The following is a 26,072-nucleotide window of genomic DNA, read 5'->3' as shown; positions in this document are numbered from 1 at the left end:
GCCTGTTCAGCCTGGAGAAGAGGAGGCTGAGGGGAGACCTCATCGCAGTCTACAACTTCCTCGTAAGGGGGTGTCGAGAGGCAGGAGACCTTTTCTCCATTAACACCAGCGACAGGACCCGCGGGAACGGGGTTAAGCTGAGGCAGGGGAAGTTTAGGCTTGACATCAGGAAGGGGTTCTTCACAGAGAGAGTGGTTGCACACTGGAACAGGCTCCCCAGGGAAGTGGTCACTGCACCGAGCCTGTCTGAATTTAAGAAGAGATTGGACTGTGCACTTAGTCACATGGTCTGAACTTTTGGGTAGACCTGTGCGGTGTCAAGAGGTGGACTTGATGATCCTTAAGGGTCCCTTCCAACTCAGGATATTCTATGCTTCTATGATTCACACATTCACAGTCACACACACACCCACACACACACACCCCCACACTCACACACCCTCCCCCTCCCCCTCCCGTTGCCCGCCCTTTGGGCTCAGCGCTCAGCCCTGGGGGGCGGGGCCATGAGCGGGGCAGGGCCATGAGCGGGGCGGGGCCATGAGCGGGGCGGGGCTCTCTGTGGGGGCGGAGCCTGCTCGGGGGGCGGAGCCTGCGGGCGCCGCGCGCTGCCTGCAGCCCGGCCGCCGCCGCCGCCGCCGCTTCCGATCGCAGCGCGGGCGGGGCCGCTCCCCCCCCCGCTCCCCCCCCGCTCCCCTCAGGCCCCGCCATGGCCGCCCGCGGCGCCTTCCCGCTCAGCCCCCTGCCGCCCGCCGCCCCCGCCGCCCCGCCGCCCCCCGGGCCCGGGCCCGGCATCCTGAGAGGCCCCAGCCCGGCTCCGGCAACCGCTGCGGCTCCGGGATACCGGCCCATGGGGCCCGCGGCCGCGCAGTACCAGGTGGGGGCGACCGGAGGGGGGCGGGGGGGTCCTGAGGGGGTCCTGAGGGGGGCCGGGGGACGGGCGGGAGGGGCCGGGGGGGGCCCTGAGGGGGCTCGGGGAGCCCTGAGGGTGTTGGGGCCGGGGGGGGGGGCTGTGGGGCTTGGAGGCCTCGTGAGCTGTGGCTGGGCCGGGGGGGGGCGGTCCTGGAGCTCCGTCCCCCCGTGTGCCCCTCCCGGCACCCGGCCCGGACCCGGCCTGAGCCCCCCAGCACAGCCCCCCCGGGCTTGGCTCAGGGCAGGTGCCCCCCCGCCCCCCCCCCCCCCCCCCCCGGGCCCGAAAAAGCCCAAGGCGCTGCGGGGTGGCCGCGGGTTCACCAGGCCTGGCTCCTCAGCAGCGCCCGCACTGCGCCGTGAGCGCTTGGCAATTCCCAACAAAGTTGTGGGAGGTGAAGCCAGCGGCCCTGCGGCAGCGTGTGGGGATGGGGGGGCCCATCCTGCACCCTCGGGGGCCGCTGGCGATGGGAGAAGCCCCCCGGGAGGCGCGAGCTGCAGGAGCCGTGCTGCACTCCGGCTGCACGGCCATGCCCCCGCTGCACGTTTCGTGCCCGGGAAGCCGTTCGCCTGCGTCTGTTGCAAACGTAGAGGCGACCGTTGCAAACGTGAGATGGGTGATTTCAGGAAGAAGCTGGAGAGGTGCTGATGCAGGTGCTGGCAAATTTTAGGGGAAAGAATGGGGACAGGCAAGGGCTGGGAAAGGAAATCCGATCGGCAGTCCTGGAGAAGCCACAGAAACTGCTCTTCCTTCTGCCTGCAAGTGTTTTGTAAGAGAGAGATTTTGTCTGACGCTCGCTTTCAGCCTCCCCCTGCGTGCGCAGCTTGCCTGTTGGTTCGCTCATGCACGCGGGGCGATTATTTTGGTTGTGGTGCACAGCAGAGTCTTGCAGACGGGCTGGAAATGGAGGAGCCCAGTTGTGCAACGTGTTCTCAACCACTGCCGATTGCCTCCTCCAGCGCTGCCGCATTGTTTGCACGCATTAAAACTTAAGAAATCGATGAAGCCAAGGGAATTTCCAACTTGTAAACCTTGGTAACAGAAAATGAGGAAACAACCCGGGAAGCCGAAAAGTGAAAACTGAGATGGCGCAGCCAAGACCAATCCGGGCGTGCATCGGCTGTAACTCGACTCAAAGGCTCGAGGGCCAGGCGGGATCCCAAGGGTTTGCCTTGCAGCAGGGTGCAAAATCCTGCCGGGCATCGCTTGCCACTCCACTGCGGGTAAACGGGAGAACATATGCTTGTTTTCCTCCTGTGCCAGCCAAAATGCTGTGCTCAGAGCAGGTGCTGGAAGCGTGTGGATGGGATAGGGTGGGACTGAGCATATGGCGCTGCGCTGCAGCCTTCGGGAAATCCACATCGCACAGGGCGGCAGCGAGCAGCGTGGGCTGTGCCTGGCCGTGGGCTGTGTCTGGCTGGCTGCTTGCTGGCGGTTGCCTTGCAGCGGGAGGGGACAGCGGGTCTAATCAATACGGTCTGGCCTTTGTTTTGCAATTTCCAGGCGGTGGAAAGCAGCTCCTCCCTGCTGAGCGGTCAGCCCTGCCATACCCGCGGGACCTCTACGGGGGTAGCGAGTGACTCAGGCCCCTTCTGCTCTGTTATGCCCTGGTGTGACAAAGAACTTTGTCCATTATTTGGCCACTAGAAAACACAACAGCCCTCATGTATGTCAGTGAGTGCTTAGGGGCTTCTTAATCAGTGGATTATTAAACATACGCTAATCCTCTGACATCCTGGCACGTCTGGTTATTCGCTAGCAGCTCAAGGAGGGAATTCAAGAGGACAACTCCCTCTGGCACCAGTGGGAGCTGATGTTTCCAGAGCAGAAAGGAGAGGGATTTTCAGGAGCATGCTCAGGGAACGGGTGATTGGCTGCTTGGTGGCAGCTGCCCGCATTCCGACACACAGGTTTGTGTAAATTCAACAGGAGTTACTTGTGTTCATTGTGGTGCAAGTTTCAGGCTTGGGAGATTTCTCCCAAGATATGAGATTAACGCTGTGGTAGGGAGCAGGCTTGGCTCTGTGACACAGCTCTTCTTTAACACGGGTCATGCAGTGGGGAAAGGGTTGTGCAAAATGGTGCTCTGGCCTTGAAGTTAGCATGTGCTTTTGCTTTACTGGCACAAATCAGTGGCAAAAAGCAGAGTTAGTGAAGTGCCATGTTAAAAGGGTTTCATTGGCACTTGCTGACAAGAAGGAATCCCATTTCCATGGGACGGAAAGGCTGTTGCAATCCAAACAACTGCTAATGAATTGATTTCGGAGGAGCCAGGAGGCTCAGCTGCTTTGATTCCTTGTGGAGTGGGGCTCTGGATGGCCAGGGCAGGGCTTGGGGCTTGCGGTCTGCAGATCCACTGGATCCACTCTGGGGAGGAGGAAAGTGGGCTTCCAGCTCGGTGGGTGAGCGGGGCCGGCTCGGAGGCAGCTCGGGCACGATGGCTGGGGCTGGAGCTGCGACACAAAGCAGGGACCAGCCTCGTGCCCGGCTGCGTGACCCACCCTTCCCGGGGGAGACGGTTTCCAAGGCAGGTTTCATCAGAGGCTGAGCATCCCGTTAATTTAAGTGATGATACAAAGCAGAGAAATGCTCTCCTCTCGGGGCAAGAGGGAGGCGGGCAGCCACAGAGGCCGGAGCACCCTTTGTTTCTCCTGTGGAGATGTGGCAGTGAGGTTCTGCTCAGTGGAAAGCGTCTCCAGAACTCGGTGCTGAAGGCCCTTGCTCCGTCTTCCTCTGTTCGGGGGCTCTCAGCTCTGCTCCCTGGACATCTGAGCCGTGTTTTGTGCCAGGCACTGCTCTTCCCATGGGTGCCTCCCTGCTGCCTTACCGAGGCTACCGCAGTTTCTCTTTCAAGTGGGAACCAAACACCTTTCTTCCTTGTTCCTGCTTGCGTTAACACCTGTGTTATCATTTTAATCCTTTGCCTTCTCCCTTTCTCTGCCTGCTGCGGCCTCTTTTCTTCAGGTCGCCCTTTGTTTCTGGTCTCCTTCTCCCCCTGTACTGCGCTCATTGCCCTACCCTTCAGGGAGGGCAAATGCAGGACGTTGGCACGAGGTGAAAGTCCCAGGCCATAACACGCGCATCACGTCTGTGTGCTCGCCAAGTCCCTGTAGCATGGAAGCTGCGGAGAAAACTTCACTAGCATGGCCTTTCCCCCCGAGCCCGCGTGTCGCAGCGTACAAGCCCGGCGTGCTCGTGCCAAGGGCAGCGGAGCTGCTGCCTGGGTCCTGACATGAGCAGCGCAGCCTGCACGGCTCGTGGCAGCCGGAGCCTCTGACCTGGAACATCTGTGGCTGCGGATGTGAGGCCCCAGACAGGCAGGTTTGTCAGGACCCGAATATTTCGGCTGGTGCTTGACGCATTGCCAGCACATGTCCTCAGTCTGCTCGTGTTTGTTGCCTGTTGCTTTGCCGTTCTTCCTTTCATTTACTACTGCCTCGCCTACAGTTTTTAGCGGAGACTCCGACTCCTGAAACGCGGCCGATCTTCCAAGCATCGCAAGCTGCCTCGCTGCAGCAGCCTGCCCGTGGCTCGGAGCTGGCTGGGAGCAAGGTGCTGTGCGAGAGCTCGCAGTGAGCAGCGGCACCTCGGTGGCAGTAACGCCTTGCTGCTGAAGGTCGCTGCCGATGCTAACCCAGGCTCTTCCTGGCACCCTCCCAGGAGGGATTTGCTCATGGATAAGAATGAACAGAGACACAGCAGCCTTTGGAGGCATGCTGCGGGGCCATGGTTCATCCCGAGCCATGGTTTGGGGTGCTTGAGCTGTCTGTGAGCCCAGCCCGATGCAGAGCTGGGATCCTGTCCGAGCAGGATTTGCTTTTTGCCTGTGGCACAATGGGAAGCTGGAGGAGCTCGCAGGAAGAGCCGTCCCCTGGCACCACTCCAGACTCTGCTTCCAGAGCCCCGGGTGAGGATGCACGTGGGCTTTCCCTCCCTGAGCCTCAGTGTGTGCAAAGAGTGAACGCTCCTTTCTGCGCAGAGCCAAAACGGGATGTGTGTCAGGAGAGGCCGGTCGGCTGGCGTGTTTATGAGCGCTTCTCGAGGCTGTGTTTTGGGGAATCAGCAGGAAGCCGCGGGGGCTCGGGGTGTCTCAGCCCTCTCGCACGCACGTGTCCTTCACGTGGTGGCCCTCGGGAGCGCGTGCTCCACTCACATTCCTGACGAGAGGCGCGGTGGGACGGGCGAGCTCTTGTTTTCGATGCAGATGGTCCTTTTTGTTTGTGCTGTGCCTGGGAAGAGCTTCCCCCTCTTTGGGGGGCTGCAGGGAAGATCCGTGCTCTCAGAGGGAGGACAGGGAGACTCTGGAGCTGTTCTCTGAATTGCAGCTTTTCTTCCAACTCGCTCCCAAGCCTGCCTTCTCGCAGATCCATCCTTCAGTTTATTGTTCCCCTTGTTTTTCCCTTTCTGCTACCAGCATCTGATTTCTGGCCTGCCCTTCCTCAAGAAGAGGTTTTTGGCAAGCTGGGAGGCTCCTACCATGCAACCAAATGTCCATCGAGAGGCATTCCAGCCCCCGCTAGATCCAATTGAAGCTGACTCTAAACAGAGCTCCCCGAATGCAAGAGGCCTGCACGCTGACCTGGGATGAACCACGGCACTGCAGCCAGCCCCGTTCGTTCTTTCAGCTTTGGCAGGGAGCAGAAACAAGCTGTTTTCTGTCCCATTTCCAAATGGCTCTACTCATTCTCCACGGGGAGGGCTGGATGCCATCCAGCTCGTTCCTTGGAGCGGAGCTTGCGAGATTTTGCCCTTTGTCCGCCCTGCTGGCAGGAGGAGGAGGCAGTGGTGGGACAGAGAGGGGAGGACGAGGAGGTGTCTGGAAGGGGCAGGGGCAGAGCGCTGCCCGGATGAAGAGGGGTGGATGGAGCCCCCGAGCCTGCTCCACGGAGCTCTGTTAGCTATGAAGGGTGTGAGGAAGGTCTCAATTTGAGCTGCTCTAATAAAAGTTCCTGAATTTAAACCCTCCTGCATCCTGCTAATTTCCAGGGCTTCCGAAGGGTGCTGGAGGCTTCACCCCGCTGGGGCTGTAATGCTGCTTAACAGCTTAACCAGAGCTTTTTAAGGCTGCGCTGTGTTTGCGTGCCAGGAGCCTGCAGCCTTCAGGCGAGGGGGCTGGTGGCCCCAGACGGTGCTGGCTGGACACAGCAGGGGCTGCGCTGCTTTGCTGAGAGACTTCTCCATCTGCTCCTTGCAAATCTTACGGGTAAACAGAGAAGAAAACATACGCGGAGGATTCTGCCTTCCCTGTGGTGCTTGTCAAAATGTTCAAATGCAGGTCCACAAGGGGCTCGCTCCACAGGCAGCTTCACTGAGGCTGATGGTCCTCAGTCGTCTGTGGAAGGGATGTCCACGTCTGCAGTACGACAGGTCCGCTCGTCCTTGTGCTGCCTCTCTCCTGGCCGACAGGAGCTTCCCTGGGTCTGAGCAGTCTGTGGCCTCCCCACAAGCAGACAGGCGCGTGGGAGCCTTGCAGTAGATGTTACCCCTCTGTGGAGCTGTTCATTTCAAACAGCCCCCGTATCGCTCATTTCAGGGATGGATTCAGCAAAGTGACCCAGGGAGTGGCACAGGAACCTCAGGGCCTGGTGTCAGTGCCAGGGGAACAGGAGCTGCTTGTGGCCGTGTCGTCTCCTAGCTGCTCAAGAAAGCTGCCAGCAGTGTTTGCCCCAGCCATGGGCTTGCGCAAGGGGTCCTTGTCCTGCAGCTGTGTCAAGCTACGTGCAGGGAACCTACGAAACCCTGGTTTCACTGTGGCACCGCAGATGGTTTTCTGCATGGGCTGCTGGTGCTGGAGCAACACCCAGGTGTTTCCTTGGTGGCCATTTGTCTTCTCCATGCTGCTGGTGGCTCTGGGGCTCTTAGACACAGTGTCATGGGTGACTGCAGAGTGTCTGCATGTAGCCCCCTTTTCTGGGGGTTTCCCTAATTTTTTATTTTTTTTTTTTAAATCTAATTAATTTTAATCTAATTAATCTAAGTTTCACAGCCCCTTTTCCTGGCTCGCTTGTTCTTCAGAAGCCCTCGCAGGCAAGTCAGCACAGTTCCCAGAGCACAGTCCTCCAGTAGCTGTGCTGCACTGCTGAACAGCCCCGGGCAATGAGCTGCAGTGAGCAGGACTGTACAGACAACGCCTGTGCAGTCCTGCTCGTCACAAGTCATTGCCCAAATGTGGCTGATCAAAGGGAGAAAAACATCTGGGGGCTGTTAGGAAAAAGCTTTTGCCTTGTAGCGCAGGCAGGTTGGTGAGCTGTGGAGCTGTAGGTGCAGCTTCAAAGGCAAGCTGAGCAAAGGTGAAAGCAGCATATGGTTGTGCAACAGGCTTTGTGTGTGTATTTTTGAAACCCAGCGTGGAGTCCTGATCCTGCCACTTCCTGGCCTGCTGCTGCTTGGATTTCCAGCTGTGAGACACTTCTCGATGCTAAGGCTGGTATTTTGGGGATTTCCAGCTGGGTTTGGCATTTGCAGAGATGCTCGTGGTTCTGGAGGAAGAACTGTTCTTGCTCCTTGAGCTCTTCCATGTACTGTTTTTTCAGCCACACCAGCAAGGAGGTGAGCGGGTTTGGGCTCTGACTGCCTGCCATGGCTCTGAGCCTGCCTGAAAACCCTGCTGAGGCCAGGCAGGCTGCCAGTGGGGGTCTCACACCGGGTTTGCACCGCAATTAATACCTGCACGTAGATAAACTCGTCAGCCTGCAGCATTGCCTGCAGCTGAGCTCTCCTTGCCGGGCTCCTGGCCCCTTCAGGGTAACGAGGCAGCTTCGTTAGCTCTTCACCGAAGCCTCAATTCTGTCCTCAGGATGCAGGTCAGAAGCAAAGGTGGGAGAGGAGCCACGGGGATTGTCTTGGCATGTCGAGGAGCCTGTGGCAGGGGAGAAATGCTGTTCTGCTGGCTCAGTGGCTTTCCCAGGCTCAGCAGCTCCTCACCAATGGGGAGCTGGAGGATCAAAGGATCCCATGAGGGTTTTGGCTCAGGGCGCCAGCAAAGCATGCTGGAGCAGGTAGAGGCAGGGTAGAGGCAGGCAGCAGGGGGATGCTGTGACCGTTTGTCAAGTGCCCGGGGGCTGTGCGTGGTGCAGAGCCAGTGGCACCCACAAGCTGGCAGTGCTGGTGCTGGCCAAGGGGCTGTGGGTGCTGCCCCAGGTCAGGACTCCTTGCAGAAGTGGTTCAGCATTACACTGGGGCTTGTAAATGCCCCTTCTGGGTGCCTGGAGGGGAAAGGATGCAGCAGGAGCTGGAGTGCTGGTGGGGATGAGCCCTCGCCTCCATCCCCTGCATGCAGGGGACGTCCCCATCCCCAGAGCTCAGCCTCTGCCCTGCACATCGGCCTCATGCCCAGGCTGTTAGGAAGGGGTGCTACCAGGAGGAACATCCACCAGCCCCAGAGACAAACCCACCGCTCAACCCATGCTGCCGTCAGCAGTCCCTGGGGTGTCAGCTCTGCGCCACCACAGGTCCAATGTCCCTCTCAGTGTGGGGAGGAGCACAGCAGTGGCTTGGCTCCACACCTGCCAGCACACTGGGTGTCCCCGGCCCTGCATCCATCCTCGGGGTGAGGCCCCTGTGGTCAGCTCCTCCTCCTGCTTTCCTCTTTCTCTTCCTGGAGGAATTACAGCTGCTGGTCCTGATGCCCTTGCCCTGGTTAAGGGCCCATGTTTAACGCCCCTTCTCCTCTCTCCCCCACCAGCGCCCTGGGATGCCTCCAGGTGGCCGGATGCCCATGGCGGGGCTGCAGGTGGGCCCACCAGGAACACCCCCATATGGAGCAGCCTCCCCGCTGAGACCTGGCCTGCCGCAGTCGATGATGGACCCATTCAGGAAGCGTCTGCTGGCCCCCCAGTCACAGCCGCCGATGGCCAGCCAGCGGAGAGGGTAAGGGGTGGCGCGGGAGCACCCGCAGCCAGGCTGGAGTCGGGGGGGTTGACCTGCTGGGTCCGGCCGCTGCCTCCTGGTTGCTTTGCTCCACCAAAACCCACAGCACGGCTCAACCCCCTGCAGCAGGAGAGCTGCCAGAGCTTGGTGCTGGGACGCGTAATGGTAGCGGCGGGTGGGCGTGGGGGACAGATCACTTGGTCTGCGGCTTCCCCTCGCTATGAGCACCAGTAGCCAAAAAGCCTCGCTGCATTTGTTGCCTTCAGCACCGGCTCCTCAGAGTCTTTCCCCCTTCTCAAGGGAGGGTGTGCTGTTCCTGGCAGGAGCAGATGCAGCTGGATGCTCATTCCCAGTCCTGGCACGAGGCAGGCTGCTCCCAAGCGGCGTTGATGGGGGCAGCAAACTGCAGGGATGCTCCACGGGGCTGCGGTCTCAGTGTGACTGCTTGGGCTGGTCTCTGTGCCGTGGGGCTCTGCCAGCAGCTTCTTGCTTGTTTATGAGGCTGCTTTGCCTGATCCTGTTTCCACAAGGGTTTCTTGGTCACTGGAGGCTGTTTCTCAGGGCCCCTCTGTGCTAACAGATGTGCAGGTCCTGCTCCCTGCCCTTGCTGCACAGCAGGGCTTTTTGATTCTTTCACAGGGAGTCATGGTCTCTGTGCCAGGGCTGCACATACATTTAGTGCTCCAGAGCAATTTGGGGACTAAGGATGAGGGGCAGAGGCATCCTCACTTGCTGAACGAGGACAGCAGCAGCCGGATAAGGCCACAGCTGTGTGGGATCAGCCATGCACGGCCGGGGAGCTCAGGGTTGTTCACGGAGCCCGGCCGAGCTTCCTTGTTCCCAGCTGGCTGTGGGGTGGTGGGCCAGGACCTGCCAGCCCTTAGTGGCCAAATCCTGGGACACCTCCAGATGGCAGCATTGATGCCACGTTTCCTGCCCTGTTGGTTTAGACGCTGCCAAGGGAAATGAAACTCTCCCCATGCTGGACTCTACACATCTGAGCAAGAAATGGGGCAGAAGACGACAGCATTTTCCTGTGTATTTCTCCTTGTTTCTATGAGCTGCACAGCAAAATGGGCCCAGGGACTAGGTTTCTTTCCCTGCTGATGGTATAGAGCTCCCACACCTCCCCCTCTGCAGTTGCCTTGGCTTGTCCACAGGGATCTAATCTCTTATCCACTTGCTCCAAGTGCATGTACTCTAGATACTCTTACAGACTTTCTTCATCCCCTTCCTGCAACTCCAAGTGACAGTCCCCTAGAGCAGCCTTGACAGGCAACTTACTCCCTCAGATTGTGCTGTTTGCTGCATCAGGAGCCTGGAACCTGCCTCAGACCGAACAGTGCTCATGGCACGCAGCTGGCATTGCCACGGTGACACCTCCCCAGAGCCTATCCCCATGCATCATGCCTGGAAGTGGCCAAAAGAGCCACCGGGCTCTGGGCAGTGGCCCCCAAGACGAGGCAGGCAGCAAGACCCACGGTGTCCTGCAATTGCTATAGGGTTATTTATTTATTTTTTCTGTCCATGCATCTTGCAGGGTGAAAAGGAGGAAGATGGCTGACAAGGTCCTGCCACAGAGGGTGAGTGTCACCTCGGTGCAAGGTGCTTCTCTCCTGGGGGTCTCTTTTGACAACACAGAGTTCAGTTACCTGCCTGTGACCCAGGGCAGGCCGTCTGGCATGGGGACAAATTCCAAACAGTACAGCTCTGTGATCTGGGGAGAGCTTTGCAAGGCTGTAGTCTTTGTTTGAAGTGAGAAATGGTTTGAAGTGACAAATTGTGCCAGGCCCACCACTTGGTTACTCCTTGGTATGTCCACCTGGTGCTGATGGAGTTGCTGGGGTTGGATGTGGGGGCTGCAGCACCATCCTGACTGACTGCTTCCACTTGACAGATCCGGGAGCTGGTCCCAGAATCCCAGGCCTACATGGACCTCCTTGCCTTTGAGCGCAAGCTGGACCAAACCATCGCTCGGAAGAGGATGGAGATTCAGGAGGCCATTAAGAAACCGCTGACGGTGCGTGATGGAGTAGAGCAGCCAGCAGCTGGGGGGGGGGTGGAGGTAGGAGACTGCGAGACAGGTGCTGCTAGCCACCCTCTTGCTCCAAGTGTCCCCCTCTTTGTTTTCCTATTCCACAGCAAAAGCGGAAGCTGAGGATTTACATCTCCAACACTTTCACCCCAGCCAAAGAAGAAGGGGAGGGTGGTGAGCGTGTGGCCTCCTGGGAGCTACGTGTGGAGGGCAAACTGCTGGAGGACGTAAGGATATGGGCAGGGATGAACCAGGAGTGGTAGGAAGGCTGTGCTGGTTTCACAGTGCTCTGTGCTGAGAGCCAAGCTGCGATGCATTTGGCTCCCTGGGTGCTGGAGGAGGTGATTTGGGCTGGGGCCCTCCGTGGTTGGCAGTGTCAGGCCAAGCCTCATGCTCTGTTTTGCAGCCAAGCAAGCAGAAGAGGAAGTTCTCCTCCTTTTTCAAGAGCCTCGTCATCGAGCTGGACAAAGAGCTGTACGGGCCAGACAACCATCTGGTGGAGGTGAGGTGTGCCTGGCTGTGTTGCAGGGCTGCCTCTGTGCCCTAGGCAGGATGGGGAGAACTGGTTGATGCAATGGGAGAGGGGAGATGGTCCTGCCACTTCCCTTGCAGGTGCTCAGCTCCCCAGCCCAGCATCAGCAAGGTTCACTGGATTCTTTGGGATGGAGAGGCAGCTCTGGTGGTGTTGTGTATGCAGGGGAGCAGTGCCGAGCCCTCCCCAGGGACCACACTGCTGCGCTTTCCAGGCTGCAGCTTTCAGTTCTGCGGGGCTGGCTGGCAGCCCGGTGTGGCCAGCCCTCCCCCTCTCACCTGGACAGCTCCCAGCAGCAGGCTGCAGCTCCTGGCTGCCCCAGGGTTGGCTCTTAACCCCCTAACGCCTGCAAGTCCACAGCTGGAGCCGAGAGGTATCAGGCTGCAGCAAGGATGTGGCTCTGATGTATGACTTGCAGGCAGTCTCAGGCCCCCAAGAGATTTGTGAATCTGGGGCCAGACACAGGTGATGATACCCCATAGGTGGGATCAGGTCTTCTGTGGGTGCTTCTGCCTGATGCAGGCTTGCCCTGCACGCAGCTCATGCTGTTCCTGTGGGAAGCACCCATTTTTGCGGTGGTGCCCCCTTGGTGAAGGTGAATCCCCATCACATGCGGGATGGCTTGTGAGAGCAGCTGAGACATCCAGCCCCTGCGGTGGGTGAAGCAGCACCCCAGGAGCTGTTTGAGCCTTTGGTATTACGTGCTTGGGCTGTTATGCAAGCAGTCCACCCAAACTGCCTACAGCCATCTCTGGGCTGAAGCATGCCGGTGTCCACAGGACCGAGTTGGCTCCCTGGGTGGATGGGTTGGACTCCCAGGGACTGCCTGGGGGGGCACAGAGGGTCCAGGCTGCCTGCCTGCACAGAGCCCAGGCACTGGCTCCGTCATCGCCTGGGTCCTGTTAGTGCTTGGCTTGCTTGAAGAGTCACCCCTTGCTCTCTCACAGTGGCACCGACTGCCCACGACCCAGGAGACTGATGGCTTCCAAGTGAAGCGTCCTGGTGATGTCAATGTGAAGTGCACCCTGCTGCTCATGCTGGATCACCAGGTAGGTGCTGGGGGTCGTGTGGGAGCTGCCCCCCCTCCCCCCCCCCCCACCGGCATGGCTCATCTGGAGCAGTTAGAGGAGCCTGGGCTGGGGCAAGAGCCTCATGAGGCTATTGCGGTGCTCTGGGGTTATTTGGTGTGGGGCACAGCGGAGATAAAAAGGAGCAGAGAGAGGTCCAGGCATGGCCCTCACAGCCTGCAATGACACAAGGGCTGTGTGGGGCACTGTGCCTGAAGGAGGGCCCTTCCACGTGCCACCCCCTCCTCTCTCTAATCCCATGTGTGCTGTCCCTGCAGCCACCACAGTACAAACTGGACCCTCGCCTGGCTCGCCTGCTGGGGGTGCACACCCAGACCCGTGCCAGCATCATGCAGGCGCTCTGGCTCTACATCAAGCACAACAAGCTGCAGGACAGTCACGAGAAGGAATACATCAACTGCAACCGCTACTTCCGTCAGGTCGGTCCGTACCCCTCCTTGGCATGCCTCGTGGGTGCCCCTGCCCTGCTGTAGCAGCACGACTCACCTGGGGCGTTGCTGGGAGGAGAGCACCCTTCCCACCTGTAAAGGTCGGAAAAAGCATGCTCTGGTGTGCATCTGTCAGCTTGCCATGCACCAGCTGGGGCTGGGGGAGTCCCTGCTCCTGCCTGGCCCTTTTCATGCTGGGTAGAAGAAGCCCCTGACATCGGGAGCTAAACACTCTACTCTGCCCCTCCAGATCTTTAACTGTGTCCGCATGCGCTTCTCTGAGATCCCCATGAAGCTGGCAGGGCTCCTGCAGCACCCGGATCCCATCATCATCAACCACACCATCAGGTAGGGGTGTGGGGAGGTGCCGAGCACTACTCCTGGGGGTGGGCTGCCAGGAGGAAGGGGGGTACCGCCCCAATGGGGCACAGCATCCCTTGGTGCCACGCAGCCTCCAGCTCCAGGCAGCAGTGAGCACTTGGGAAGGATCAGACAAACACTGGGGGCTCCTTGGGACAGTCAGCGGGGTACTTGTGTTCCTCCTGGAGGGGTGGATCCCCCCCCCGTGGCAGGGTGGAGGCTGAGGAAGCCTCCCCCCGCCCCAACACACTGCCTCCTCCCAGCGTGGACCCCAACGACCAGAAGAAGACAGCCTGCTATGACATCGACGTGGAGGTGGATGACCCCCTGAAAGCTCAGATGAGCAACTTCCTGGCTTCCACCACCAACCAGCAGGAGATCGCCTCCCTGGATGCCAAGGTGCGGGATCCCCCCTCTCCTGGAGCCCCCAGAGCTGCAGGCAGGGAGCAGCTCGGGTCTCCTGGGGCTGCCCCCTGAGCTGTGTCATGTTTAGGGGGACTTTGCATGACCCCAGCTCCCACCCGGTCACCCACAGCTGTCTCTCATCTCCTGCCCTTTCTAGATCCACGAGACCATCGAATCCATCAACCAGCTGAAGACACAGCGTGATTTCATGCTGAGCTTCAGCAACAACCCGCAGGACTTCATCCAGGAATGGATCAAATCCCAGAGGAGGGACCTCAAAGTAAAATTTCAGGGATGGGCCAGCTGAGAGTCCAGGAGGGAGCCACCTGCGGTGCTCACCCTCTCTCCCCTGTGCTTTGCTTTGCGCAGATCATAACGGATGTGATTGGGAACCCTGAAGAGGAGCGGCGAGCTGAGTTTTACCAGCAACCCTGGGCTCAGGAGGCTGTGGGCAGACACATCTTCGCCAAGGTGGGCTCTGCGCCGGGTTGGGGTGCTCCCATGGGCTGAAATGAGGGGGCAGAAGGGGAGGGGGGGCTGTCCCAAGCCTCTTTCCCTAAACGCCTACCCTCGCCTCCTCTAGGTCCAGCAGCGTCGGCAGGAACTGGAACAAGTGCTTGGGATCCGCCTCACTTAAGGGGCCAGTGGGGGCTCGGGAGCTCTTTCTCCTCTCCCTGCTGCCTGAGCCTGACGGTACTTCTTACTGGAATCGAATACAGCACTTGCACAAACCCTACGTGCCTGGAGGGGCTTGGAGCCCCTCGTGCCCCTGGGCTCCCCTCAGCCAGGAAGCTCTAGCCGCAGGCAGAGCAGCAGAGGGTCCCCTGCTTCCCCCGAGTCCTGCTGCAGCCTCTCTGGTGCATTAACATGTCCTTGCTTTTGCCGTTCACCTCTCCCTGTAGCATTGAATGCAGCCCTCTGTGAGCGCCTTGTCCAGCTCGCTCCCCTCCTTGCCCTGCCTCTGGCCAAAGCCCTCCTGGAGTTTGCTGCCTGCCCCGCCAGCCCTCCCCAGCACCATGAGGGCAGGCCTGGTCCTGCCCCTCTTCAACCAAAGTTTGTCATTCCAAACGCCAGCCCTGCTGGTGCCCGACGTTTTGCACTATTTTTGTGAACAGGTTTTATAAAAAAAAAAAAAAAAAAGCGTTTTGTACAGTGGGTTTGTATTTGATTAATATATTGAGTTCCTCTTACTGCACTCATTGCCTCAAACTATGCAGTGATTCCTTGTTCTCAAAGGGCTGGCTTGGCCCAAGCTGTTCTTTTTATACGTGAGTTTTTAGTGTTGTTTCTGACAATCAGTTGATTGTTCACCCCCTGCTGTTTGACTTAGAGACTTGTCCTGTGCCTGATACAGGTATGGGGGGAGGGGGGCAGAGGGGGTAGCTCTGTCCCCAGGAGCCTGTGGGCAGCGGGGACCCGGGGCTCTGAGAACTGGAGATGCTGGGGTGAGGGGCTAAGGGGACAGTGCCACTGCCCACTGGCCCTGCTGAAGTGCCTTTACCCCGCTGGCCCCGCGCCTGCACGCTCCTCACGGCACATCCCTGCCTTCTCCAGGCAGTCGCAGGCAGAGGGGGGGCGTTTACATATTCCCAGGGTGTATGGCTCAGGGGTGCCTGCTCTGTCTTTTGTGTAACCATTTTGTCTATTTTGGGTATTTTCTAATAAAACCAGTTAGCAGCAGTCTGTGTGTGTGCTGGGGTTCTTTCACGAGGAGCAGAGTCCTGTGGCCCATTTCCCCAAGTCAGTGCACAGATGTGGCCACAGCAGCATTTTATTAACGATAACGCAGCCCGAAGCTCACCCTTACTTCCAGAGCTTCTTGATGGACATGTTCTTCTCACTGTCCTTCTGCATCACCTGGGCAAGAAGGAGACGCTTGGTTCCCAGGACACAGCCCCCTTTTCCCTGTAAGGCTACCTAATAACCCCCCAAACCGCCCTTCAAACCAGGCTCCAGCCCTGCACAGGGAAGGGGCTCCCGTACCCTTCCACCCCCCCCGCAGCCTCTCCTTTGCCCCTCAGTGCTGGCGCTGAGCCCCAGGGCTGCGCTGATGCTGCTGGGGCCGGTCTGTGCCTGCACCGCCTACCTTGGCAACAGCCATCTCAAAATCCTCCTGCGTGACGTGCACCCGCCTCTCCCTCAGCGCGTACATGCCAGCTTCTGTGCACACCCCCTGTAAGGGACAGAAACACTCCAGCAACCCCGCTGGGTAAGGAGGGAGAAGGGGCAGGGCTGCCACGAGCCCCCAGCCAGCCTGGGGCTGCGGCAGGGCCGGGCTCACCTTCACTTCTGCGCCCGATGCTCCCGGCATCAGCTCAGCGATCTTCCGCAGGTTGATGCCCCGCGTCAGGTTCATTTTCCGAGAGTGGATCTTGAGAATGTCCAGACGGGCCTGCAGGACAGCAGCAGCGAGGCGGGGGCTTAAGGCACAGGAGTTATGCCCAGCCAGGGCTGAGGACAATGCACTCTGCCCCAAGGAGAGGATCTGGGCTGCAGGGGACTGACAGAAGCCCCAGGCCCCCCACCCACCTCCTCGTTGGGAGGGGGGAACTCGATCTTCCTGTCGATGCGGCCGGGGCGCAGCAGAGCCGAGTCCAGGATGTCGATCCGGTTTGTGGCCATGATCACCTGCAGCAGGAGTGCAGCCCCTGTCACCACAACCCGGCACCCTGCTGCCGCCGCGGGGCCAGCAGGACGCTGCCCCGTCCCCGGGCAGCTCAGCACCCTCTTACCTTGATGTTCTTGGTGGCCTCAAAGCCATCGAGCTGGTTGAGAAGCTCCAGCATCGTGCGCTGCACCTCGCTGTCCCCACCAGAGCCGCCCTCCAGGCGGGAGGAGCCGATGGAGTCGATCTCGTCCATGAAGATGATGGAGGGAGCGTGCTCCCGGGCCATCACAAACAGCTCCCGGACCATGCGGGCGCCTGCAGGGGGACCACAGGGAGTTGAGCCCTGGCATCGTGCCCCCATAGGTCACCCTGCCAGAAGGGCTCGCCCCGCCGCGGGCCACCCCGAGGCGCAGGAGCCCTCAGCGGGGCTCCAGCTCGCATTGGCACCGGGGGCGGCCTTGCCCTGCACCATTTTACCTTCACCGATGAACTTCTGCACCAGCTCGGAGCCTGAGACACGGATGAAGGTGCAGTCAGTGTGGTGGGCCACAGCCCTGGCCAGCAAGGTCTTGCCCGTGCCAGGGGGGCCGTAGAGCAGCACACCCTGAAAGTGCCACGTGGGGACCTCAGCGACGCTGCCAGGGAGCTCAACACCCCCAGCAGCACTCCCGGGGAAGCGTGGGCCCTGCCGGCAGCTTCTGCTCCCACAGAGCCCCAGGCCCAGGCAGCCCCCGAGTGCCGCCAGGACACGTGGGGACCCCTGCAGGGGCGACACAGCCGGTGCCACCCCCCCCGGCCCACAGTGGTCGGGACTCACCTTGGGTTGGGCAATCCCCAGAGCCTCAAAGAGTTCTGGGTGCTTGACCGGCAGCTCGATCACTTCTTTGATCTCCTTTATCTGCTTGTCCAAGCCGCCGATCATCTCGTACGTGGAGTCTGGGACCTTCTCCACCATCATCAAGGACACCAGAGGGTCCACTTTGTTGGGCAGGATCTTGTGCAGCGTGTAGCTGTCGTTGCGCAGGGCCACGCGGCAGTTCGGGGTCACCTGCGGCAAGAGCAGAGGGGAGCTCATTGCGTGGGTATCGCACAGCCCTTCCACGTGACCCCACAGCAGGGAAGGGGACAGGCAACACAGAGCCCCATCGCGTCCCCTGCTGTAGCCCCTGACACTCACGTCGTTAATGTCGATGTTCTTGTCCACGTCCACCACAAATTTCCCTTCTGGGTGCACCTGGAACAGCAATTGCCACCACGAGGGTCACTTCCCTTAAAAGTTCCCAGCCACACGCCCCAAACCCACCCACCACAGCGGGGAGGTGCCAGAGAGCCCAGCCCCACCAAACACCCTGCACCCAGGTGGCTCCTGCCTGCATGTGCACGGTTTGGGCCCTGTAGAGCTGCTGCAATACGCTCCTCTGGAGAAAAGAGCTCTCACTCCTTGTTTTTTAAGCTCTTGCACCCCCTCCAAAGCTTGTGCACTCATGGGGACAAACGAAGGGTCTGCCCTGCCCCTTCCCATCCAGGTCCCGGGCAGGAGCCAGCCCTGCTCGCCCCTGTGGCACCTCAGCCCCATACCTTGACGAGCACTTTCTTCTTGTCCATGGCTCTCACCACCTCCCCCACGTAGGAGCCCTGCTCCTGCAGCAGTTGCAGCTCTTCCCGCAACAGACGCACTACGGAGAGAGGGGGGACGTCAGCACAGATTTTGGGGGCAGCCCCCTGCAGGGCTGGTCATGGAGCACCACACAAAGATGAAGGGAGCGGAGCCAAACCTTTAGCGTTCAACTCGTTCCTCTGCGCTTGCAGGCGCCGCAGGTTCTGGCTCTTCTCATTCACAATGAGCTGTAGGGAAACAACCAACCCTCACCCAACCACGCACACCAGCCACAAGCAGGCTGCAGCACCCTGGGACGGGCGGGAGGACAGCACAGCCCTGCCCGGCCGGACGTGGCTGCCAGACCCTCGTCACCGAGAGCTGGGCAGCACCGCCGCCACCCCTGCGGGCTGAGGCTCCTCTCGCTGCCCTAAAACCCGGCCCAGGAGCCGTGCTCGGAGCCGCCCCTCCCGCAGCAGCGCTTCCCCCCCCGCCCCCCCCGGGGCCGGCTCACCTGCAGCTCCTCGATCTTGGACAGGTAGTACTGCCGCAGCCCCGCGCCGCCCTTCCCGTCCTCCATCTCCATCTGCGGGACGGACACAGCGCGGCTCAGCCCCACCGCCCCCCGCGGCCCCCCTGCTCCCCGCCGAGTCACGGCGCCCGGTGGGCCCCGACCCGAGCGGGCCCCGGCGCCGCCCCGCAAGCCGCCCGCGGGGACCCGGCCGCCCCCCGCCGCCCCCCGGCACCGCCCCCCGGTGCCGCCCCGACCTGCTCGGGGCCGTCCAGCGCCATCTTCTCCGCCGGCATCGGGCCCCGCCGCCGCTCCTGCCGGCACCAAAGATGGCCGCCGAGCCGCTTCCGTCGGCTGCCCCCGCCGCGCGCACGACGTGATGACGTCACTTCCTCCCCGCCCGCCTCGCCGGCCCCCTCCCGGCCGTGAGAGGAGGAGTGGCGGGGGGGGGGGGGAGGGGATTGCGCACGCGCGTTCCGGGGAGAGCGGCGCCGTGCTGCGCATGCGTATTCTGCGCCCCATCGGCACGCCGCGGAGCGATCTGCATGCGCATGCGCAGTGCGGAGGAGGCGGGGGGGGAGTGCGCGTGCGCAATAGGTTCTCGGCTGGGTCGGTGTTTGTCCGCCATCTTGGTAAGGTCGACGGCGGCTTCTCCGCGCTACGAGCCCCCGGAGGCTGACGGACGGGCCCGGAACGGCCCCTCCCGAGCGGAACCCGCCTCCCCCGAGCCTCTGCCGGTTACCCCGCCGGGTGGCGACGGCCACAAGGCAGCGCGGCGGCGCCACTCCTAAGATGGCGGCGGGGGCGAGAGGAAGCGGAAGTCGGGGGAGGGGCGCGGGGAACGCCGGGACGGCGGCGGCGGCGGCACGCGGAGGGGCCGGAGCCGGGAGCGGGGCCACGATCGCGTCTGGGTGCGGGGCCGGGGGAGCGCTGAGGGGCCGGGGGGGGGGGCTCGGGGCCGGGGGGCACCGTGCGGGGCGCTCCGGGCCCTGAGGGGCGCTCCGGGCCGCGCCGCACCCCGCTGACGGCGCCCCCTCCCCGCAGGTCCGTGCCGGGGGCCGCAGGGCCCGAGCTCCCCGCGCCGCCATGGGCAAGAAGAGCAAAGCGGGCAAGAGCCGGCGGGACAAGTTCTACCACCTGGCCAAGGAGACGGGTGAGGGGCCGCGGGCCGCGGGCTCCCGGCGGCGCCCCGCAGCACCCCGCAGCCCCTGAGCCCGGCTCTGTGCCCCGCAGGTTTCCGCTCCCGCTCCTCCTTCAAGCTGCTGCAGCTCAACCGCCGCTTCCAGTTCCTGCAGAAGGCCCGGGCGCTGCTGGACCTGTGCGCGGCCCCCGGCGGGTGGTGAGTGGCCTCGGGGCCGGCGCCGGCCCGGGACCCCCTCGTGGAGCAGCTCCCGCGCGGCTGCCCCGCGGTGGCTCGTCCCGGTTGGCAACCCCGAGGTCAAGGCTGATCCCGAGCCTCTGACGGCGCCGTGCAAGGCCGAGGGTTCTCTTGGCATCGTGCCGCAGCTTTGTTCCTCTGTTCTTGCAGGCTGCAGGTGGCTTCCAAATTCATGCCGGTTTCCAGCTTGATCATTGGTGAGAAGGGTGGTTTGGGAAGTCATCAGGGATGGGCTGGAGCACGGTGTCGAGGTGCAACATTGACACCTCTGTCTCATGCTAGGAGTGGATTTGGTTCCGATCAAACCTATTCCCAATGTGGTGACGCTGCAGGAGGACATCACAACCGAGAAATGTCGCCAGGTGAGGACCCACATCGCCTGCCCCGAGTGTCACTGCTCTGGGTCTCAGCAGGTCTGCTGGGTGGAGGGGCACCACCTGCCTGTCTGGGGCTTGCCAAAGAGTACAACAAGGGCAAGGGATTGAGCGGAGCACCGGGATAGGGAGGCTGGAGTGTAGATCAGAGCTGCTGCCTGCCAGCTTTTACAGAAGAAGAGGGGTTAGGGGAGGCTAACACAAGTCTCTGTTCCTCAGGCTCTGCGCAAGGAGCTGCAGACGTGGAAGGTGGATGTGGTGCTGAACGACGGATCGCCCAATGTGGGAGCCAGCTGGGTGCATGATGCCTACTCCCAAGGTGGGGCCCTCCTGGTGCAGCTGAGGGGAGGCTGGCACGCTGTGGTGGCAGCGGGGCGCACTGGGGGACGCGGAGTCGCCTGATGTGCACACCGGCAGCTCTGCTGAGTGTTCTTCTCTACCTCCGCAGCCAACCTGACCCTCATGGCTCTGAAACTGGCCTGCGAGTTCCTCTGCAAAGGTGGCTGGTTCATCACCAAGGTTTTTCGCTCCCGGGACTACCAGCCACTCCTCTGGATCTTCCAGCAGTTCTTCCGCAAGGTCCAGGCCACCAAGCCCCAAGCCTCCCGCAATGAATCCGCTGAGATCTTCGTGGTGTGCCAGGGTGAGCAGCTGCAGGGACCTGCAGTCGCTGACAACCTGAGGCACTGGGTTGGGGCTGGGGAAAAACTGTTGGTATCTTTGATTTCTCCCACCCTAGGTTATCAGGCTCCAGACAAAATTGACAGCAAGTTCTTTGACCCAAAATACGCCTTCAAGGAGGTCGAGGTTCAGGCCAAGTCTGTTAGTGAGCTGGTCAGCAAGAAGAAGCCAAAGGTATGAGAAGGGAGAGCTGCTGGGGTGGGCTAGGTGTCACTTGTCGGAGAGCTGGCCCAGGGGAAAAGGCACAGCCTGAGCTGGGGAGGCTTTTTCCTTGTTTTCCTCCTGACAAGTGACCCGCTCCTTGTGGGACAGATGGACGGGGAAATTCATGGGGCAGCAGGTAAGTCTGTGGAAATCAGAGACAGATGTCTACGGAGAGCTCAGCACGCAAAAAGCTGCAGGAGTGAGGGAGGAGGGTGCTGAGCAGCCAGACAGTTTGCCTTGCTGGGCAGCATGGCCAAACATGGCTGAAACAAGCTGGGGTTTGGGGCCAAAAAGATTGTAGTAAGTAAAGATGCTTAGGGAAGTGAAAAATGGGGGGTTCAAGGCACTGGAATAACCACTGTTAGTGAAGTATAAAGCCTGAGAAGGCGGCACAGTGGTGGAGAAGCAGTGAACAAATTGTGAGATTGATGATGGTTCAGTACAACTCCCCCTGTGGTAGTTAGGCCCTGAGTGTGTGTGTCTGTGAGGTGACTTCAGGTTACAGGTTAAAGCCTGTGTCAGGTAGCCTTGGGTAGGCATGGAGCTTCTCAAACCTGTCACTGTCACCTTCCTGTCTGGGGTGGGGCTGTGAGAGGCGTTCTAGAGCTGGCCCCGTTACTTGGGAGGCAGGTGGGGGCTGCCTCCGTGCCCAAATCCTGTGGGCATCTTCAGGGGGCCGCTGCAGTAAGGCACGAACTATGCTGAACCATTACTGCTCTGGGGATGGCGAAGCAGTTTCGTTCCGTGCTGTAGCTCACACGGCGCCGTCCTCCTGCAGGCAGAAGGCTATGCGGATGGTGACACGACGCTTTACCACCGCTTCACCCTGATGGACTTCCTCAAGGCTCCCAACCCTGTGGACTTCCTCTCCAAGGCCAATGAGGTGAGCGCCCGCAAGGGGGACTTCGGCAGCACCAGGGACACGTCCCCACAAGCACAGAGCGGAGAAAGGACAGCCAGGTGCCCCAGCAGCGGCCCTGGCCCTGTTCCTGCAGGAGGGAAGCAGAACAAAAGCTGGGACTTGGGACTGACAGCCCTATCCCTCTGCTCCATCCAGATCACACTGGGGGACGGAGAGCTGGAGAACCACAGTTCCACCACAGAGGAGCTGCGTCAGTGCTGCAAGGACATCCGCGTGCTGGGGCGCAAGGAGCTCAGGTACTGGGGGGGACCGGGACAGGGACGGGGCATCGTGCTGGGCCTGGGTGGATGTTTCTAACAGGCTGCCTCCCCGCACAGAGCCCTGCTGAACTGGAGAACGAAATTGCGGCGTTTCTTGACTAAAAAGCTGAAAGAGCAGGCAAAGGAGCTGGACATCAAGTAGGAGTAACAGCACTGCCCCAAGGCACCAACATGGTGGGACGGGGCTGCCACCAGCAGAGGTTTGTTGACCTCCTTCCTTTTGGCAGCCTGAGCTCTGGTGAAGAGGAGGAAGGCCGGGAGGAGAAGGAGAAGAAAACATCACCAAAAGCCACAGCTGATGAGGAGGGGAAAGAAGAAGAAGAGGAGGAGGAGGTAGAGCTGGCATTAGCAGAGATGAAGGCCAAGGAGCTGGCAGAGTTGAAAAGGTAAAGACAGCTCAGAAAAGGAGAGGTGGGGTATCATTGTGCTAGCATAGCATGAGGGGTCAGGGTCTGTTTCCCTGCAAATGGGGGTGGGGTCTGGGGTTCTCAGGATTGTCCACTTTTCAGGCTGGTGAAGCAGCTGTTCCAAGCTTCAATGGGCTCTCTCTGCCCAATAAGGGGACTCCTCACAGTGGGTTGACTGTTGCAGGATCCCAAATCTTGTGAGAGATCAGGCGACAATGTGGCAGTAGACGAGCCACTGGGAGGTGTGTGCATGGGGAGGGGGAGCAGCGTAGCCTCAGTCCTTTGTCTTCTCCAGAAAAAAGAAGAAGATCTTGAAGGAACAGCGGAAGCAGCGTGAACGTGTGGAGCTGAAGATGGATCTTCCTGGTGTCTCCATCGCTGATGATGGCGACACCAGCATGTTCTCCCTCCAGACTATCCACAGGACCCAGGTGTGTGGGCTGGAAGCGAGCTGGCTCCCAGAGCCACCAAGGCTGGGACGTACGCAGGCACGTGGCTGAGACTCAAGCTCCTGACTCCAGTCTCACCTGCATTGCAGCTGCTGAATGAGGTGGCCCGGGGAGACATGGCATCAGCAGATGCCCTTCTGGAGATGCGACCTGAGGACGATGACATCTGTGTCTCTGATCCGGACGAGGCTGACGATGTGTCCCTGGCCAGTGATCTGGACCCAGAGGAGTTGGTGGAGATAGAGGCTCGGCAGCGCCAGCTGGAGCGGGAGAGACGAGGGCAGGGTGCAAAGAGGTAAGAGCTGGGGGAGACTGTCCTGAGGCAGGGGCTCCCTTGGGAGCAAATCTAGAGAGTGGCTGTCCTGGCTGGGGACACTGATCCTGCTACTGTCTGTCACAGGGTGAAGCCTGAGCAGGAGGAAGAAGATGCAGAGGAGAATCCTCTCCTCATGCCTCTGGAGGAGAAGTCAGTGCTGGAGGAGCGGCAGACCAGCCTGTGGTTTGGGAAGGTGAGTCCCAGTGGGTCAGAGAAGGCAGGGCTTTTCCCCAGCTCTGCCCTACGTACCCTGACCCCTGGCTCCATGTCTGCAGGATGCCTTTGCTGGCATTGAGGATGATGCGGATGAGGACCTGGAGCTGGGGCAGTCGCAGATGTTGGCTGAGAGACAGCGCAAGTCCCAGACAGGTTAGTGGGGGCTGCGTGGCTGTGGGGAGCACAGAGGGACGTCTCCATGGCCTCACGTGGGGCACTGGATCAAATGGCAATTTGGGTGCTGTACTGAGCAGAAGCAGAGACCTGCAGAGGTTGCTTCCAGCCTGTATTGTTACAGTTAATGAGCTAGGACTAGTGTTAATGAGCCGTACCTCTAGGGGAAGGGTCTGCAGTGGGATCTGCCTCAACCTTCTCTCGCCCACTGGTTCCCTCTCCTCAGACAAAGCAAAGAGGAAAGGGCAGAAGAAGAAGGTTCCCCAGGAGGACACCATGGCCGAGCCTCAGCCTGCAGCAGACACAGCAGCTGATGCTGATGAAGCACAGGCTGAGCAGAGCAGCGATGACGATGACAGCAGCAGTGATGAGGAGAGGTGAGGGGCGAGAGAGGGGCAGTCTGGATATTCTCCTGCAGCTCTGGAGAGCGGGGGGGTGAAGACCCTAAGCTCTGATGCTCCCTTCTTCTCCCCACAGGCCACCAACACCTGTGGAGAGGAAGCGGGGCCGGGTTGAGCCGTGTGGCTTTGAGGTGGTGCCCATTGAGGACCCAGGTGAGTGTGGGCTGCTGTCTGCACCTGTGTGTGCCGGGTGATGCCACACAAGTCCTTTGGGGACAGGAGGCAGGGTCAGGTGGTACCGGTCTGGGAGGGCTGCTCGCTGCTGTCTGGGTCTCAGGCTGTTTGCAGGTGGGCCAAGCTTTAACCTGTCTCTGTGCTTCAGTGAAGAAAGCACGTGTCCTGGATGCAGAGGGTCTGGCACTTGGCTCCGTCATTGCCACCTCCAAAAAGGCCAGGCGGGACCTGATCGACGACTCGTTCAACAGGTGATCCGCTGCGGGTGCTCGGTCTCTTAGGGGACAGGCCACGGGGTGGCAGATGTATTGGTGTGAGACTAGGACCTGGCAGGGACCCCGTGTCCCACTCACAACTCACCTGTTTCCCCCCCAGGTACTCCTTCAATGAGGAGGAGGGGGAACTGCCAGAGTGGTTCACGGAGGAGGAGAAGCAGCACCGGCGCAAGCAGATACCCCTGGACCGGCAGACGGTTGAGGAGTATCGGCAGCGCTGGCGCGAAATCAATGCCCGCCCCATCAAGAAGGTGGCGGAGGCCAAGGCCCGAAAGAAGCGTCGGGTGAGTGGGGCTGTGGTCCTGGACAGATGCTCTGTCCCCATCGCCGATCCCTTTGTCCCTGACCCTTTGCTGTCCCCCAGATGCTGAAGAAGATGGAGCAGATGAAGAAGAAAGCAGAGGCCGTGGTGAGCACGGTGGATATCTCAGAGCGGGAGAAGGTGGCCCAGCTGCGGCGGTGAGTGGTGAAGCTGGGTCCCAGCTCCTTCGTGTTGCACTGGGCTGGGTTACGAGGTCCCATTCCTGCAGCCGCAGCATGGGGCAGTTCCTGTGTGTAACTCAGCAGGGCTGGGAGGGGCTGGGCAGGATCTGGCTGGGGCTGAAGGTTGGCAGAGTAAGCAAGGGAAGCCCTGTCTTAGGGCACAGCAGAGTGATTGGGCCTGGTACTTGTCTTCGGATATGTGCCAAAGCCAAATTTCTGGAGCAGGCTCCATCTGAGGATGTCTGTTTCACTTTTCCCTTTCTCCCACAGCATCTACAAGAAGGCCGGGCTGGGCAAGGAGAAGCGGCAGGTCACGTACCTGGTGGCTAAGAAGGGTGTAGGACCCCGGGTGCGTCGCCCCCCTGGTGTCAAGGGACAGTTCAAGGTCGTTGACAGCCGCCTGAAGAAGGATGTAAGGGCTCAGATGCGCAAAGACCAGAAGAAGAAACGCCGCAAGTGATATGGGACGTGGCTCAGGGCACTGGACAGGGCTGGCTCCTGTCCCCCCAGCACAGCCTCAGGAGCTTCTGCCTTGCCCTGCTGCTCCCCCATCGTGGGGACAGGGCTGGGACAGCCACACGCTCCCGTAACTCAGTGCCTTCATGTCATTGCCTCTTGTCCCGCAGTGGGGCAGGGAGGGTTGATTTGGGCTCAGGGCTGTAGCATCGACCCCCCTGCCCAGGCTGGCTGTGTGGCTGCAGCTCCAGGGCTGTCACTCTTGTTGGTTCTGCTGGGGTGCTGCTCGGACCCTTGCGCTGCAGAGATGGCAACGAGCACCCTTCCAGTCCTCGCTGTCCCCACAGGGGTTGTGGCCACATTTGTCGCTGAAGTCCCAGGGCTGCATGGGGCTGTGGGTGTTGAGCCCTGAGGCAGGACAGTGCCTGTGGTCTGTACAGAACTGTTCCTCATTTACAACAAAAATAAACCCCAGTCTGAGGTTGTCTCTGGGACTTGTCCTGCATCTTCGCAAGGTGCTGGGCCTGTGATTTGAGCTGCTGCTTCCTTTCCTGCACTGCTT

At 60.5% G+C, this 26,072-nt stretch overlaps 3 protein-coding genes across 4 annotated transcripts; 2 read left to right on the top strand and 1 right to left on the bottom strand.

The window, feature by feature from the left end:
* The first annotated feature begins 589 nt into the window (after nt 1-589).
* SMARCD2 (SWI/SNF related BAF chromatin remodeling complex subunit D2) lies at nt 590-15,304 on the top strand. The gene is made up of 13 exons (XM_068660548.1): nt 590-874; nt 8,592-8,776; nt 10,317-10,359; nt 10,674-10,796; nt 10,919-11,038; nt 11,218-11,313; nt 12,291-12,392; nt 12,689-12,850; nt 13,110-13,207; nt 13,483-13,618; nt 13,782-13,904; nt 13,994-14,095; nt 14,208-15,304. The coding sequence occupies exons 1-13, from the start codon at nt 707-709 to the stop codon at nt 14,259-14,261; spliced, it is 1,512 nt and encodes a 503-aa protein (XP_068516649.1). The 5' UTR covers nt 590-706; the 3' UTR covers nt 14,262-15,304.
* Nucleotides 15,305-15,379: 75 nt separating this feature from the next.
* On the bottom strand, nt 15,380-18,756 carry PSMC5 (proteasome 26S subunit, ATPase 5). 2 transcript variants are annotated; one of them, XM_068660551.1, is made up of 12 exons: nt 18,598-18,756; nt 18,344-18,415; nt 18,008-18,077; nt 17,811-17,908; nt 17,410-17,466; nt 17,050-17,280; nt 16,710-16,836; nt 16,357-16,547; nt 16,154-16,252; nt 15,906-16,016; nt 15,711-15,797; nt 15,380-15,481 (listed from the first exon to the last, which is right to left on the bottom strand). In XM_068660551.1, exons 1-12 carry the CDS (start codon nt 18,634-18,636, stop codon nt 15,428-15,430), a joined length of 1,236 nt encoding a protein of 411 aa, XP_068516652.1. In that variant the 5' UTR covers nt 18,637-18,756; the 3' UTR covers nt 15,380-15,427. The 2 variants fall into 2 exon arrangements, with proteins under 2 accessions (XP_068516652.1, XP_068516651.1); XM_068660550.1 differs by having other exon boundaries at nt 17,050-17,466.
* Nucleotides 18,757-19,126: 370 nt separating this feature from the next.
* Nucleotides 19,127-25,997, top strand: FTSJ3 (FtsJ RNA 2'-O-methyltransferase 3). Its single transcript, XM_068660547.1, has 22 exons — nt 19,127-19,251; nt 19,385-19,493; nt 19,574-19,679; nt 19,869-19,915; nt 20,001-20,080; nt 20,312-20,411; nt 20,541-20,735; nt 20,832-20,947; nt 21,756-21,860; nt 22,035-22,135; nt 22,217-22,297; nt 22,387-22,545; nt 22,862-22,997; nt 23,105-23,310; nt 23,416-23,524; nt 23,607-23,700; nt 23,948-24,098; nt 24,199-24,275; nt 24,445-24,547; nt 24,672-24,855; nt 24,936-25,030; nt 25,325-25,997. The coding sequence occupies exons 2-22, from the start codon at nt 19,427-19,429 to the stop codon at nt 25,512-25,514; spliced, it is 2,502 nt and encodes an 833-aa protein (XP_068516648.1). The 5' UTR covers nt 19,127-19,251; nt 19,385-19,426; the 3' UTR covers nt 25,515-25,997.
* Nucleotides 25,998-26,072: the final 75 nt, after the last annotated feature.

The sequence above is a fragment of the Anas acuta genome, chromosome 25, assembly GCF_963932015.1.
Source record: "Anas acuta chromosome 25, bAnaAcu1.1, whole genome shotgun sequence".
In the NCBI taxonomy this organism is placed as follows: domain Eukaryota; kingdom Metazoa; phylum Chordata; class Aves; order Anseriformes; family Anatidae; genus Anas; species Anas acuta.
Note: the sequence above shows the minus strand (reverse complement) of the source record. Positions and strands in the feature narration are given on the sequence as shown.